General features: G+C 39.8%; 1 protein-coding gene across 5 annotated transcripts in view; it reads left to right on the top strand.

The window, feature by feature from the left end:
* Positions 1-17427, top strand: part of WDR7 (WD repeat domain 7) — a 359997-nt gene that overhangs the window by 223409 nt on the left and 119161 nt on the right. For all 5 annotated transcript variants that reach the window (XR_004376795.2, XM_032802575.2, XM_032802574.1 and 2 more), the window contains one exon: positions 344-565. Coding sequence is in view for 4 of the 5 variants with exons in the window: in XM_032802575.2 (XP_032658466.1) it covers positions 344-565 (222 nt within the window). In the remaining variant the exon portion in view is untranslated. The remainder of the gene's footprint in view (positions 1-343; positions 566-17427) is intronic.

Below are 17427 nucleotides of genomic sequence, written 5' to 3' on the forward strand. Positions count from 1 at the left end.
AGCCTGGACTGGGGACTCTGGAAGACAAAATTGAGCAAGGACCAATCACCTAAAAATTGTCTGGCTCTACGTTATCCTGTAGGGGGAAGTAAGCATAGCAAACAAGTGCCTTGAGATTGAAAAGAGACCAGTTTTGTCCTCCTATTTGACCTTTGATATGTATTTGATGTTTCTGACAACTCTCAATAACATTTTCCCAGCAGTATATGTTCAAGTAGCTGAAAAGGACAGTTTTGTTATAAATATGAAAAATTCTCATAAATGTGTAGAATTTGATTGGGATGGCCTTCCACTTCTAGTATTACTGACCAGTCATTCTAATGCTCTTTATTTTATATTTCAGGTTGTCTATCTGGTCACCCACAAATGAAAAAAATATCTACATCTTATGAAGAGAGACGGAAGCAAGCCACTGCTATTGTCTTGCTAGGAGTGATTGGAGCAGAATTTGGAGCTGAAATTGAACCTCCAAAACTGTTGACGAGGCCACGCAGTTCCAGTCAAATTCCTGACGGATTTGGTTTAACTAGTGGTGGATCAAACTATTCCTTGGCAAGACATACTTGTAAGTATTCTATGTTGTGTCCTCCATTGCTCTTTTAACCACATCATAACTATTCAGTAGGTTTTATTTCAAAACTCCTTGTTCACTAATAATCTCATTTTCCTAGAGTAAGGACAAGGAACCAATTTTGAGCACTTAGTCAACATACTAATATGAAGCTATCAGGAAATTATTTCTGAAATATGTAGCTGAGCAATATATGAAATTTATGAATATATGGTGGGATTTTCAAAAGCACCTGAGGGAGTTAAGTTCCCCTCCCATTAAAGTCAATTGAATTATTTCAAAGTTGGACTTGTAATGGGAATTGGTTGCCTAACTCCCTTACATGCTTTTGAAAATTCCAACTAGATAGTGTAGATTTATAAGCACCCAAGAGTGCATGTGTGCATACCACTGCTGCTGCTTTCCTCTCAAAAATATCTTTATGGCCTAATGGAAAAAGTACTAAATTAGGAACTAGGAGACTGAGTTCTGGTCCCATCTCTTTCACTGAATGGCCTTAATTCTCAGTACTTCACAACTCTTTTTGAGCAAGGGTTGGCAAGTATAATTTACTTCCTTCCCTGATACGTTATGAACGAGGATCAGTTAAGTCACCCAGGATCCTATCTGGCAGAACTGAAATAGGACTTATGTGGCTGATACGATAGAACAAAGAGTTTGGCAAGGTTACTGAAAATGTGATGGCTTCTGAGGTCCAATAAGATCTGTGCTGTTACAGCAGGGGTTCTCAAACTTTTGTACTGGTGACTCTCTTCACACAGCAAGCTTCTGAGTGCGACCCCCCCGTATAAATTAAAAACATGTTTTAATATATTTAACACCATTATAAATGCTGGAGGCAAAGCGGGGTTTGGGGTGGAGGCTGATAACTCTCACCCCCCCATGTAATAACCTTGCGACCCCCTGAGGGGTCCTGACCCCCAGTTTGAGAACCCCTGTGTTAGAGCATATTGAACCCTTCATAGTTGGGTTCAGAACAGGACGTGGCCCTGCTGGTGCTGATGGATCTATCCTGACTGTGGACAGGAAGCAAGCTTCTACGTTTATATTGCTGTCTGCCACAGTCATTGCCAGTGAATGATCATTTGATGCTCACACTCATGAAAACCTAGTAGGAGCAAATGTATATTGGATGCATTCACTTATCTTGGACAGGTTTTAAGGGCTGTGGTACCTCTGACAGAAACCTTATTATGTGAAGTCCAGGATAGCTTAATATTCTCACTCCTCTTCAGCATCTTCATTGGACTACTCATATAGATCTTGGGGCACCATGGTACCACCAGCATGTGGATAATAAGAATAATTTATAGTAATTATAATTAATAGAGCATGAAAATATATCTCTTCACTGCACAAGTGCAACATCTATATGATGATGACCCAATACTTGGAAAGAGTAAGCAAATGGATTAAAACCATTCTATTGCTTTGACTCAAACATAATCCAGGAGAGAGATAAGTGGTGATGGTAGGGAAAGGTGAAAATATTATACTGAGCTTGCCAGTGCTCTAACCTACCATTGGTTCAGGCCTCAAACTCATGCTAGATTCTTCATTGCTTCTGGATGTATGGCACAGTTACAATGGTGAGTAATGCTTTTTTTTTTGGTGTTCACCTATCTAGGAAATTGTCCTCACAGTGGAATTCTAGTTGCAATGATCCATGCATTTGTGACCTTCAGGCTGCACTTCTGCAGTGCTTTGCACCTAAAAATGAAAATGCTGATCCTGGACAAGCTCCAGTCAGTTCATAATGCAGTGTCCTGCCTACTTAAGATCAGAGGTCACCAAGGCTTTGTCTACTGTAGCGTGTCTGAAGATATGCTGTTTTCTCTTCATATCTTACCCTCTTAGTTTTTCCCCTTTACAGGGTAAAGTATCAGGTGCATACATGAAGTTAAACAGAGAAATCCTCTTTGTTTAAAAAAAAAAAAATTGCTTTTTTTTCTCATCTAAAACTTACTTCTAATTTCTTCGTAGGTAGTTTTGCATCAAGGTTGTTTTCAAGGATGAAGTATAAATGAGTCACTTTGTTGAGTACTGTGAATTCTTCTAAGATCCAGGAAAATTATCATCTTATTTTAGTATCCAAAAGCACGTTGTTGTAGGAGCTCTACAAGTCAAAGGTACACAAGGAAAAGCCACCTAGCTGGCTCCTGAAAAGGAAGGGGAATGCCTATTGAGAGAACACATGCACTCAGCAAAGTATAGTTAATTACACCTCTGGTGTTTAGGGCAGAGACGAAGCTCCTTCACTCCTGTCTGTTTTTGGCAAGTCTTTCAGTGGTTCCACAGCTGTGGTTTTTCAGCTCAGCTTCCACAGCTCTTCACCATGTTGTTTTTCCACAGCCTCATTTTCACTTGCCTTCTGGTGTCTATCTTAATGCTATTCTGGTGATGGAATCAGTTTCCATCTGAAGCACATGGCCAATCCATCTCCAATGCCCCCTGCTAGAGATGGTGCTCGTATCTTCTTGGCTGCACTGTATGAATAGATCTCGGTTTGAGATTGTTCTGAGCCAAAAGATACAGAGGATTTTTCTGAGGCAGGTTGTATGAAATGAAGACAGTTTGGACATATCATGTTTTTTCATTCTCCAGCATTCTGCACAATGACATAGTGTTGAAAGTACCGCTCTAAATCTTAAGTTTGGTTTTGGTGTTGTATTTTGATGATTTCCAGACTGTATTTAAGCTCCTGAAGGTGTTCTGGGCTTTATTGATTCTGTTCTGGATATCCTGGCTTCTTTCACCATCCTGACTGATGGTGCTGCCCAAATATGTGAATGTTTCTACATTGGTGAGAAAGTGATAAATGTATTGGTGATGGTGAGGCAATATTAAGGGTCATGAAATCTGTCTTATTGCAGCAGATTTTTCAGTCTGAGTTGCTGGCTGTGTGCTGTTGAGTTGGGTTGTTTTTTTTTGTATATGGTGTTGGGTTGCAGAAATAAAGTTTCTTGATACATTAAATGACTGTTTCTTGGAGCAGCTAGCCCTGGAACCCACAAGAGGACAGGCAATTATTGATGTAGTACTAAGTGGTGAATATAGTTGGACCGCTTGATAATAGTGACCATAATATAATTAAATTTAACATCTCTGTGGTGGGGAAAACACCATAGCAACCCAACATTGTAGCATTTAATTTCAGAAAGCGGGAAATGAGGAAGGTAGTTAAACAGAAATTAAAAAAGACAGTGCCAAAAGTGAAATCCTTGCAAGCGGCATGGAAACTTTTTAAAGATACCATAATAGAGGCTCAAATTAAATGTATACCCCAAATTAAAAAACATAGTAAGAGAACCAAAAAAGTGCCACCGTGGCTAAACAACAAAGTAAAAGAAGCAATGAGAGACAAAAAGGCATCCTTTAAAAAGTGGAAATTAATCCTAGTGAGGAAAATAGAAAGGAGCATAAATGCTGGAAAATGAAGTATAAACATATAATTAGGAAGACCAAAGAAGAATTTGAAGAAGAGCTAGCCAAAGACTCAAAAAGCAATAGCAATTTTTGTAAGTACATCAGAAGCAGAAAGCCTGCTAAACAACCAGTGGCGCCACTGGGCGATTGAGATGCTAAAGGAGCACTAAAAGACGATAAAGCCACAGCTCAGGATGTGAGGCAGAATCCCAAACCTGAGCCATTCTTTTTAGTGACAAATCTGAGGAATTGTCCCATATTGAGCTGTCATTAGAGGAGGTTTTCGAACAAATTGATAAACTAAACAGTAATAATTCACCAGGACCAGATGGTATTCACCCAAGAGTTCTGAAGGAACTCAAATGTGAAATTGCAGAACTACTAACTGTAGTTTCTAACCTATCATTTAAATCAGCTTCTGTACCAAATGACTGGAAGATAGCTAATGTGATGCCATTTTTTAAAAAGGGCTCCAAATGTGATCCTGGCAATTATAGGCTGGTAAACCTAACTTCAGTTAGGTCTTCAACTGGTTGAAAGTATATTAAAGAACAAAATTGTCAGACACATAGATGAACTTAATTTGTTGGTGAGGCATGATATCCCTTTACAATTACTAGAATTCTTTGAGGAGGTCAATAAGCATGTGGACAAAGGTGATCCAGTTCATATAGTGTACTTAAGTTTTCAGACAGCCTTTGACAAGGTCCTTCATCAAAGGCTCTTAAGCAAAGTAAGCTGTCATGGGGCTGTCGATGGATAAGAGGAAGTCCTCTCATGGATTGTACTGTTAAAAGACAGGAAACAAAGAATAGGAAGTAAGGATGTCATTTTCAACTGGAGAGAGGGTTAGAATGATGGTGTCCCTCAAGATCTGTACTGGCGGAACAGTTCAATTCAAGCAATTTTCACAACATGAGAAAGGAGGAAACAGTGAGATGGCAAAGTTTTGCAGATGACACAAACTGACACCACAGACAGAAGTCCCAAGCAGACTGCAAAGAGCTACAAAAGGATCGCACAAAAGCTGAGTAAACTGGGCAGACAAAATGACAAGATGAAGGATGTCCATGTTGAAAATGCAAAATAAATGCACAGTTGGAAACATAACATATTAAAATGATGGATGCTTAGAATTAGGGCTGTTACGCGCACTCGTGAGAAGAGATGCTTGCATCATTTGTGGATAGTTCTCTGAAATATGCACTCAATTTGCAGTGCAGTCAAAAATCTATATAGATCCCTGGAAGTGCACATCTTGATACTTGTGTAGCAATGTGGTCGTCCCATCTCAAGAAATAATATAGTTGAAGCAGACTGCTTTAGGGGGCCGATTTCCCAGAATTGGCCCCGCGGCCTAAGATGTCCCATCCTTAGGGTGCCTTTTTAATTTTTTAGTTTTTTTACTCACCCTGGCATGTGGCAGGAGGGTCCAGTCTTCGCGTCGCATTTCGGCGTGGAGGGTGGGTCCAGTCCGAGTCCTTGAGCAGCATGTTTGGCGTGCGGGGGGCGATCGTCGCGTCCAGGTCTTCAGGCGGCATTTTTTGGCAGGGCCGGGGGGGGGGTGGTGCGGAATACTTGGATCGGACTCCCTGCCGCTGAAGTGCTGCCAAAGACCCGGAGCAGGCGCGCGCGCACGCACACACACACACACACGCGCGCTGCCGAAGCCTTGGACTGCCACCAGGTATTCGAATCAGGCCCTGCAGTTCGTGGGTGTGTGCGACTTTATTTTTCAAGCAGTTTGGTAATACTGGTTTTCCTGAAGAAGGCATTAAGTATTAGCAGGAGGCATAATTGTTCTTTGCTGGGTTTCAAGAGCCAGGATCACCATGGCTCATTTCACAGGTTGTAGCTCTAATATTTTCCAGGGCTTCTTTACCTTCATCCTGTTTGATAGAGTCAAACCGTGGCAGGGATGTTAGGTTTGACAAGATGGCCTGGTCAGAAATGGAATTTTCTTTCCTTAAGCTCAACCATGTATGCATAAAACTATCAGCAAAGTACTCTGAGCACTCTTCATAGTAATCAGTGGTTGGACTATGCAATCAGGATTGGCTAGCCAGTTCACTATACAGAATGTGATTCTTCTGTCTTAAGTGTAGAAGAGCAGAAATTTCCTATTACTTCGTTTACTGCACTAGTGTGGTCTTACAAGAATTGTTTGATCTTGGTGAATGGATTTGAAATGTGTTTTGCTTCTTTGGGATTCTACCTTTCTGCCTGTAAGCTTCATCTGTGAATCATGGTGATCTTATTGGTTGGTGTGAGCGAGCAGATTGTGGCCAAGGCACTAGTGGTAGAGTACATCAGGTGATTTTCTAAGCTACAGAGTCTTCTGCTTTTCCTGATGATACATCATGTCTGCATCTCCTCTTGTGGTGAAATTAGGCAGTTTCAGGAACTGGGATGACAGAGTTCTTGGAGACTATCACTAAGGAAAGAGTCATAATCTAAATGATACATTGGAGACAAAGGAGAAGGGGAAGGTGACCCATCAATGAAGTATTTGGCTGATGCCATCCACTACACTTGCTGCCCTTAAAAGGGCAGATTGTTAGTACCTGTTCTGACACCGTTTTCACTATGTTTTCACATTTAACTCCCATTTTGGTGGTTGTATTTGTGGCCAGTGACACATCTAAGGGCTCCAGGGTTGATTTTTCTGCTCTATGCAACAAAGAAGCTAAAAAGACTGACTTTGTTCTAGGTAAGAAAGGTGATCTTGAGTACATTGAGAATCTGTAAACAATTAATGCCATGATAGCCTAATATCAATTTCAGTTTCAGGACCCGTGACTTTCTTTTCTTGATTGTTTCCTGGAGAAGCAGAAGAAGATGCCAAAAATATTGCCGTTGAGGGTTTCTAGGCATGTCCTCTATGCTCTACATGATTCATCAGAGAAGTTGGCAAGAGTTGTGGTATTTGGCATCATTCTAGGCAACTGGTATTGGTTTATGTTCACAACCTCTTCCGATCCTTTTGATATCAAGGGTTTATGAGCAGCAAAATGAAAGCTTATAAGATGAAATGGTGGGTCCTTGATCCTAGGGTCTGGTTGAGCTGGGTTTTGCACAGGACCTCAGTCTGGAGAGATAAGATGGCCCTGTTTAATTATTATACTCAACTTGGAAGGGGTCCTGGGATGCCTACAAAGGGCTGTGAGAGCTTAACTGAGAGAGGGAGTGTTGCAAGAAAGTAGTTGGCTTCTTTGGCAGGCCCTGGAGAAGTGTAACTTCCAAACAGATAATCTGGAGGATGATCGAGGAGGGTTACAGGAGCAAGACTGGCTCGTGTGACTAGTCCTGGAAGAATGAAGACTCCCAGAGAGGAAAAGCTTTGAAGTGATCTGTAGGAGAGCGGGAAAGAACTGAGCCCAGGACGGGTGAAAGACCCTTTTGTTTGGATTGCACTTGGGACTGTTTTCTAAGTTTGTTCCCAGTACTAAGCAGGTGATCCCTCTCTAGAGACTTCTACCTAGGAGATTTTCCCCATGAGCTGGGTGAAGGAAGCAGGAACTGAGGCAGGGTGAATAGTACCATAGAGAGCCAGAAGGAGGAGCTGCAGAGGCCATCCCTATCACAGCTTGGCTAATCTATATATTTTTTTATATCATGGTGTATTTCTGGAGAAGTTATATATTGTGAATTTTTCAAAGGTAAAGGAATGAAAAAAACAATATGTAGCCAAAATATACAATATTTCACACACACCCTTAAATTGAGACTAGCACATTAAAAGTAATAAATTTATTTTGGCAACCTGTTAACTTAATATTGTAGGTTCTTTTAAAATTATATAAAATGCGTATGTCATGCTATACTGTATTTTAGAAAATATCTATTAATTGTGATATTTCCAGTCTGTGAGAATGGAATTCTTTAGAAATTCACACAGTGAATTTGCCTGACATCTCACATTAATCTGTGTTGACCTTACAAATGGTTCATGAGATATTTAATTATAAAATGCCACCCAAAGAATTTCTCATTACAGATTCACCACATCACACTTAAACTGCAGCTAATGCTATGTTTATAAAGTTAATGGGCTGATAAATCTGGATGACTGTTCAGTCCTGAATATGAAAATACTCTGCTCCATTGTTAATGTAGTATATTTTTCAAAGCAATATAGTTATTAATTATAAGTGTTTTGCACTTTAACTCAGTCAGTGTCATGAATGACAACATATTTGAGGTTTTTGAGATTTTTTTTGTTTCATTTTTGCAGATTATCTACTATATTTCAAAGGATAACTTTGGGTTTCTCTTGCTATACTATACAACCTGACAATCATTCCAACTATTGTTCTGTGTTGACTCCCAACACTTCTAAGCTACTCCTGAGTGGGGGTCCTAGTCTGTAAACATCTTGAGGCTACCATTTTCCTTTTTACACTTCTCAACCTGTAACAGCAGCTGACTTTCTGACTGTTTTCTGGCCAGGAAACTAAGCAAGTGAAAAGTTTGACAGGACACGTGTGCAATAAAAAAACAAAACACATTAAAAGAATGTTAAGCATACAAAGTCAAACACTCCAAACCTTAGGAAAAGCCAGTATTAGGTTGCCCATGAAACTTTAATTTGGTTCCCTTCTGCATTTACATAATGGTACAGTCTTTAATTACAAAATCATATACTATGTAGTTTGTTTGGTAAAGTTATAAGCAACTGGGTTTTAAAATGGGAAGTGTTAGGCAACCTGAACTGTGGGCATCGCTATCATCTTTGCCTATAGTAAACATAAACTAACAGACTTAAAAAGGGATAGAGGATGAAATTATATTCTGTTTTGGTCACATGCAATCCCAGTGAACCTTTTACTGGCATTGTAATTGCAATCTTAACCGCTGCATTTGCTTGAGAAATAACAGGAATGATTAGAGGTGGTTCTGTTAGTGATAACTGTACTTAAGATTGCCTAACATTTTCCATTATAGACCCTGATGAGGGGAAAATACATTGTTTTGTCCATGTTTGAAAAAAACCCCAAAATCTTACAATAGTTTACTTGAGAATTGTAGCACTTGTGCTTTGAAGCAGGGAGTTGATGTTGACAGGGATGTCTGAGATGAACCTTTTGCTGTCCTTTGAAATAATCATAGTTTGCTCATGCTCAGTAGAGACTTGTTAGAGTTTGGTAGCTAAATTCTCCAAAAATTCCATCTGCACTGGGCTTGCTCCAATCCAAGACTCCAGGGCTGAACAGGACTGTACCTTCAGTTGTTTTTCCTGACTGCTGGAGGCCACTGTGGCACCAGATAAAGGAACTGAGAGAAGGAGGGTTCTCTCCTGTGCTCCCAGTGCTCCCTCTGCTGGCACCCCAGACAACATGGAGGAGGAGGAGGAAGAAGGCACCTAACGGACAAGACGTGGGAGGGAAGAGTGGTACTGGGTGGTGGGAAAAAGAGGAGGACAGGAGACTGGGACAGCAGGGTGAATTGAGAGTCAATATGGGGAATTTGGAGGGAAGAGATTGGGACCGGATCTGGATAAAGAGTCTCACAAGAGAAACTGGTTCTAGTTTAGTGAGGGGACTGGGATGAGGAGGTAGGATAGTATGGGGAAAAATTGGATGAGGAGCTTTGGGTGGAGGAAGCGAGAGAGCTGGCACAAGGACAAACTGGATGGTACAAGTGTCATAAGTAGATAGCTAAGGGTTAATGTTTCTTTCACCTGTAAAGGGTAAACAAAGAGAACCAAACACCTGACCAGAGGACCAATCAGGAAACCGGATTTTTCAAAGCTCAGGGAGGGGAATTTTTTGGTCTGTGTTTTTTGTCTGGCCTCAGCTATGAGAGGAGACTTTTTCTATCTGAAAGCTTCTAATCTTCTATTTAAAGTTGAAATACACAGGCAGAAAAACACAATAGGCACTGTTGTGGTTTTTTTGTATTTACATGTGTGTAGTTCTGGGATGTTTTAAATTTATCTCGTTTGAATAAGGCTGTTTATTCATAATTTTCTTTAAGTAATAGCCCTATGTATTAGCAACTTGATGCAGAGATCATGTCAATTAGTTTTCCTTTCTTTTTATAAATTTTTGTTAAGACTTTGAGTTTTTTCCTCTCTGGGTAGGTCTAAAGGAACACAGGAGGGATAATTCCTTGTGTTAATTACGAGGTGAAGCTGCAGCACCAGGAATTTGTGGGAGGGGGAAGAGAGATAAAAATCATTTCTGTTCCTTGTATTTGGTGTCTCTTGTGGAAGAAAAGAGACGATATGCTTCTTGGTAATTGTGATGTAAGAGTTGAATCAGTAACTCTCAGGTTAGCCCAGAGAGGAAATTCTGGGTGGGAGAGAGGTGGGGGGAATAGTTTATTTCCCTTTGTTAGGAGACTCGGGGCATCTGAGTCTTGGGGGTTCCCCAGGGAAGGTTTTGGGGAGACCAGAGTGAGCCAAAACACTGGAATTTTTGGATGGTGGCAGTGAGGTCAAATCTAAGCTGGTAATTAAGCTTAGAGGGGTTCATGCAGACACCCAGATTTTTGGACGCTAAGGTCCAGATTTGGGAATGCTTATGATAACAAGGTAGACAGAAGGGATAGGGCTTGTGGGAAACAGGGACAGAAAAGTCTGTGGCCGCTAGCGCATACTCCTCTCCAGCTGGTGGAATGGAACACAAGATTCCTGAGTGTTATTTTTCTGCTGTCTGAAAATGTCTGAAATCCACTGGCAAGATAAAGGACTAATGCCAACATAATGGCTTGTGCACGTGAAGGGTGGCAATCTACTACTGCTGTCAATTACTGTGTTAACTCAGATGGCAGAGGTCTATCCTATGGATTTAAAGAGTCCAATTGCTGGTGATCCACATGGGCATCAGTACGATCGTACATGATGGAATTTAGCGGGGGGTTCAGTTTACTTTATTAAAATCCTAGGAAATTACATACACACACTCTACATTAAAAGAGCTTTAAGGTTGCGAAGTCAAGCACTCAAAATGCCAGAATTAAAGTTGCCTCTACAACCTTAATTTGGCCCCCTTGTTCAAGTTAATAATAATAATAATAATAATAAATATATAACAAATGGAAGAAAGGAGAAGTAGATAGTAATTAATACAAATCAGAAATTAGGAATAGTAGAAGATTTAGAAGGAAAGCCAAGGGCACAAGGAGAAATCCATAGCCAGAAGAGTTAAGCAATATAAGGAGGAGATAATTTTAATGTATTAGGAACAAAAAAAATCCTAACAGTATTTGTCCATTACAAGATCCAAATGGTAGAAGTATCAATAATAATGAAGAAAAGACAGAAGCATTCAGTAAATATTTCTGTTCTGTATTTTGGGGAAAACAGATGATGCAGTCTCATCATATGGTAATACACTTTCCTTTGTACTAGTATCCCTGGAGAATGTTAAACAGAAACTACTAAGGTTAGACATTTTTAAATCAGTAGGTCCATATAACTTGCATCCAAGAGTTTTAAAAGAGCTGGCTAAGGAACTTGCTGGTCAATAAGTCTTGGAGCACTGGGGACATTCCAGAACACTGGAAGAAAGCTAGAGTGTCAACTTTTTAAAAGGGTAAACAGAATGACCTGGGAAATATAAGCCTGTGAGCCTGACATCGATCCCAGGGGAGACAATGGAGTCACTGATACGGGATTCGATTGATAGAGAATTAAAGTTTGCAGATGGCAGAAAGTCTGGGGGAGTGGTAAATAAGGAAGAGGACAGGTCACTCTAGGTGCTTGGTAAACTGGGAACAAGCAAACAATGTGTTTTAATACAGTTAAATGTCAGAGTGTAGATCTGTAAACAAATAATGTAGGCCATACTTATAGGATGGAGAACTTTATCTTGGGAAGCAGTGATTCCAAAAAAGATTTGGAGGTCATAGTGGATAATGAGCTGAAAATGAGCCCACTCTGTGATTGTATCCAAAAGAGCTCATGCAATCCTGGGATACATAAACAGGGAAATTTTGAGTAGGAGTAGAAATGTTATTTTACCTCAGTATTTGGCACTGGTGCAACTGATGCAAGAATACTCTCTCTCATTCTGGTGCTCACAATTCACGGAGAACGGTGATAAATTGGAGAGGGTTCAGAGAAGAGCAATGAGAATGATTAAAGGATTAGAAAACATGCCTTCTAGTGATGGACTCAGGGAGCTCAATCTGTTTAGCTTAACAAAGGGAAGTTTTAAGGAGTGACTTAATTACAAGCTATAGATACTTACATGAGGAACAAATATTTAATAATGGGCTCTTCTGTCTAACAGAGAAAGTTATAGCATGATTCAATGGCTGGAAGTTGAAAGTAGAGAAATTCAGATTGTAAGTAAGGCATAAATTTTTAATGGTAAGAGTAATTAACCACTGGAAAAATTTACCAAGGGTTGTGGTGGATTCTCCATCACTGACAATTTTTATATCGAGACTGGATGTTTTTTCCTAAAAGATCTGCTCTAGGAATTATTTTGGGGGAGTTTTATGGCCTGTGCTATACAGGAGGTCAGACTATATTATCACAATGTCCCTTCTGACCTTAGATTCTATGAAATTATGAATATGTATTATAATAGTCTTTAATTACATGATTATGGGATTCCTGCCTTATTCTGTGCACAGGATGGACCGTACTCGCTGAATAAGCAGCTGTTCAGTATTTAGTTTTCTCCTCATTTTCAGTGTGTGGCCCTAGGCCTTATTTACTGCACACTCTTCAAACCTGCTCTGAATATAGAATTATTCATTTCCTCATGGGCTTTTTTATGGTGCTCATCACTAGAATGAGGAGCTGAGTGCTTCACAAATGTTTTTGAATTTATTTCCACATCAGCTCTGAGAGATGGTATCATTATTGGTAATATATGTATATGTGTTTATATATAAAATAAAAAAAAATGCTTTTACTTGTGTGCACTGTGGTCCTGATTCAGCAGCGGACTTAAGTGTGTAGTTAATTTGATCCCATTTCTATGCAGCAAAGCACTTACACTCACACTTAACTTTAAACATGTGAGTAATCCCAATGAAGTATATAGGCATGCGATTACTCATTCTTTAAAATGGCTTGCACATACTTAAGTGCTTTGTTGAATTGTATACATTATACATTTTTACACAGAATATATCCAATTTTTTTTTTAAACGAAGTAGCGTAACATCATGCCAAATTTGAGATCCATAGTGAGCATACAAATGTAGCATACTTGCTACATTTGTCAGGTAGCGGAAGCCTTTCCTAATGTGTTTTGGATTCATTACCCCTGCTGTGCAGTGCCAGTATTAATCACCATTAAAAACAATTAATATCTAGAAAAATAATCTTTCTAAGAATGTCTGTCCCCACTAACAGTATACAGCTATTACAAATAAAGATATCTGCTAAATATTCTGAATTACACCGAAGCAATTAATACAAAGGAGGCAGCTCAAGATCACAAGTTGCAAAGGCAATAAATCAGTTGTTGAGCACCTGAATAGCAGCCTTTCAGAGAAAATTTAGCAAACTGGCTGAATAACATAGTAAAAAACCTGAGCATATTCATCACAGATAAGTTGATTATATTATTTGGGCATAATTAAGAGATTGCTAATAGTGCTATTATTTACACTTTTAGTGACTTAGTGGATACCATGTATGGAAGAAATTTTGCAGAATCTCATGGATTATCTGCCTGACTATTATTGTACTGGTTCTTTTGGATCGGTGGATTTTAATTTCCAGGTTGCTCTGAAATTCAGCATACTGGTAGATCAGCAGCATTTTTTTTTTTATCCTAGCTGCTATGATTAGATAAGTGTCTCAAAGCAGAATTTTGTCCCTTAAGAAAAAATCCAAAAGTGCTTTATAAAAATCTTTATCTTGGCCTTAGAAATAATATTTAGAAAAAATAGTCAATCTGTATGGCAGAAATCAGTTAATCTTTACAGCATGTATCCACCCTGATTTAAGTCTGTGTCCTGCTTAGTGACGTCAGCAGTAAAATCTAAGAATAAATTCCACCTTCTTCCCCAAACATATGAGGAATAGAAGTATGTGATGTATGTTTTTAGTCCTCAGGGATTTTGTTTTAGTAACCTCTATATCCAATTATTATAGCGAGTTGTTAAAAATAGCAAACTAAAAGTATTGCATTCTGAATATGAAACAACTCAGTAAGTGATTTTAGATTGATACATCAAGTTTATTACCTATCTGTAAACTCAATAAAATAAATGACGCTAAAGCCTCATATTGCCAATGGCGCCTCACTTTTGAGGATAATAAAATTTCAAGACATGGTTCTTTAGTGTAAACTTTCCCAGGCCCAACTGTATTTAAACCCAAAAAACTTCAGGCCCAGCCTATCTTTTCCTCATGGTGGACAGTCAAGCTTACCTATTGTGAGGTCTCTTTGTGCCAATGATCCTCAATAAGTCTACCACTATGCAGGATGTCAAAATTACCTGCTGGTTCCAAAACCTCTCTAGCTTGGGTTCTCTTATAAAACACCGGATAAGACGTAAATACTCGTATTAAAATGGACTCTGACTCACACCTTTGACATGAAATCTCAGACAAAATACCTTTTGGTGTCTACATGACTATGCTGCTGTAGCTATGTCTTGTGCAGACTCCTCATGTGCACACGGCACATTATGAAAGTTTTGTCAGTCAGGAAGAGGGCAAAACTAACGTAAAGCCAAGTAATCCTTATAAGATGTTCCAGGTAAAGGTGAATAGGGATCTAAACCTGGGCCTGGCCATGGTGTAACCCTGTGCATGTGAGCAAGGACTGACACTAGCTTTCAAAACCACTCAATATGTTTAATATCTATTTACATGGTTTAAAAAAACAATGTTAAAAGAACATTACTAAGGTTCAAGAACTTGAAAGTTAGGAAATGTCAGAATTTAAGGTTGCCTGTGCAACCTTAATTCAGTTTCCTTGTGCATATGTTATGATATAGTTTTTAATTGCATGATCACATGCTATTTTCTCCATAGGACCTCTGCCTCATTCAGTGCACAAGATGAGCCATTGCCTCATTTTCTGCAGAAGTTGGAGGGTACATAATGAATGATGCAGGGTATTGCAGGAAGAGAAGGGATGGTCTCCTGGTTAAGGCAGTCGAATGTTGTCCTGGTGCACTGGATTCTACTCCTGCCTCTGCCACAGAGTTCTTACATACTTTTCACAGGTGATCACTCGTTGTGTATTCCTCATTTTCTGGGTGCCTGACTTGAGACCCTGGGATCTGATATAGTTCTGGACACTCACAGCTGCATCCTAAGCCAAAGGGAGCTGTATTTTTAATGTATAAAGTGGTATCTAAAATATAATGTTAATTACTGATGCCTCAGGTGTCTGAAATAGGCACCCAGAAATAGTGGATACTTAAGCTTCAGTTCCTCATCTGTAAAATGGGAATAATACTACCCCCTTTTATTACAGAGTTGTTGTGAAAATAAATTGTTTATGAAGTACTTGAATATTATAGTGAGGAGCAGCATAGAAGAGCTCATGAGGAAATTAGTAATTCTGTCTTCAGAGCAGGGTTTGAATAGTGTACAGTAAATAATGAATGGGGTAATCATCTACAGGTTCTTTGTCTGAACTCGTTTTAGATTCAAGGGGTCTTTGGGGACACTGCTTTTCCCATCATTGCCTTTCATTTTGGATCCATCAGAGTCATGGTTCACTACGGGACCCAGAAAGGAATGACTGAATCCTAGCAGTTACCTCTCTGGGGATCATTTTCTAGCATGACTGCCCAAAATGGGGGTTTAGTTTTCCATGCCAGGCTCCTTCCTCTGAATAACACTGTCTATGGTGTTTTGGCTTATTGCCACCCAGCCTCTTATTATTCAGAGAAACAGGAAGCCTGGCTCTTTTTAACAGTCAGCATCCTACCTCAGCCTTGTCTAGACTTAAAAATGTTTGCCAGTGCCCAATCTTGAGGTCCTCGAGAGAGCTCAGATGACAAGCATCGAAATGATGATCATGAAGTCACAGCTACGTTGGACCGGTCATGTCAGCTGCATGGATGCCAACAGAATCCCCCGCCAGCTTCTGTATGGTGAGCTCTCCCAGGGCATCCGGCATATAGGTCGTCCACGGAAACGTTACAAGGACACCATCCAAGCCAATCTGCAGTACAGCAGTATCAAACCTAGGGACCTTGAGGACGCCGCCAGCGACAGAACACAGTGGCGTGCAACAGTCAGAAATACCTGCATCACCTTTGAGGAAGACCGCTGCCGACGTCTACAAGAGGCACGCAAATGACGTCACAGAGCACCAGCAGCGCACAACCCGCTGACTGCGAACTTCCATGCACCATCTGCAACAAAATGTGCACCTCTAGAATTGGCTTGTATAGTCATCAGAGGGCACACCATGAGACCAAGAATAGATGATCTGCACAGATTTGTCGTCATCAGATCGATAGGCTACCAAGGAGTGTAACTAAACCCTCTCAGTGTGGATGTAGCTTATACCAGCAAGGGATGCTGTTATAAGAATATGATTTTAAAAATCCCAACAAGCAACATTAATATACCAGGAAAAGTTTCTAGTGTAGAGTGGCCTTAGGTTCTTTGATGGTGTCAGCATCATCTTAAAGGCCCATTTAGAAGGAAGATACACTATGTATGTTCCTTATTTTAAGAAATCTTGATCACAGGCAGTATGAGATTGCTGTTCTCTCTAGAATAAAATATCTATTAGATTGAAACATATCTCAGATGGTAAGAAGTTGGAGTTTCTTGAGACTAGCAGAAAAAGTCAGAGATTGCAATTCCTGGAGGAGATGGTGTAACGATGCATCTGATTTTGTTGATACTTCTCTGACTATATCCAGAGAAATATCTGTCCACTTGTACTGCTGACTGTGGTGTTTTGCAATCAGATTAACAATTGGGTCACTGATGTGGGAGACAGTCTTTTGCATAAGGAAACAAAAGCCCTCTTTCTGGTGTCCTATAAGCCAATCCCTTCCACTCTTCTTTAAGAAGCTTCCAGATTCAGCACAGGTCTTGAACTTGTCAATCAGGAAAATTTCTAATAAAAAATAAAATGTAAACTGTCTTGTTTTTGTCCATCTTGGGTTCATTGGCCTAGCACAACTGTAGTTTACCTTGATGGCCTAGATATAATTTTAATTTCATTCCCCAATTGTCTAGATATTTTCAAGTAAACCAGTGTATCTGGTATTAATTAAAGGCAGATAATATGCCCTTCAGTTTGAAGTCATACCAAGGCTGAACTCCACTTCCCATTTCTCTTCAGAATTCTTCGTTACGCAGCTAAGAGGTGAGGTCCATTGTCTTCTGGAAATGAAAGGTATAAAATTGGTCTCAAAGCCTTACTGCTTCTCTGGGAAACATAATTCCCATTGTCATGGCTGGTCAGGACACTCAATCTTCAGGATATGTACTTCCATATCTTAAAAAGATACGCATACAGGAAGCACCTATGATTCAG

This window comes from Chelonoidis abingdonii, chromosome 6, assembly GCF_003597395.2.
Source record: "Chelonoidis abingdonii isolate Lonesome George chromosome 6, CheloAbing_2.0, whole genome shotgun sequence".
NCBI lineage: Eukaryota > Metazoa > Chordata > Testudines > Testudinidae > Chelonoidis > Chelonoidis abingdonii.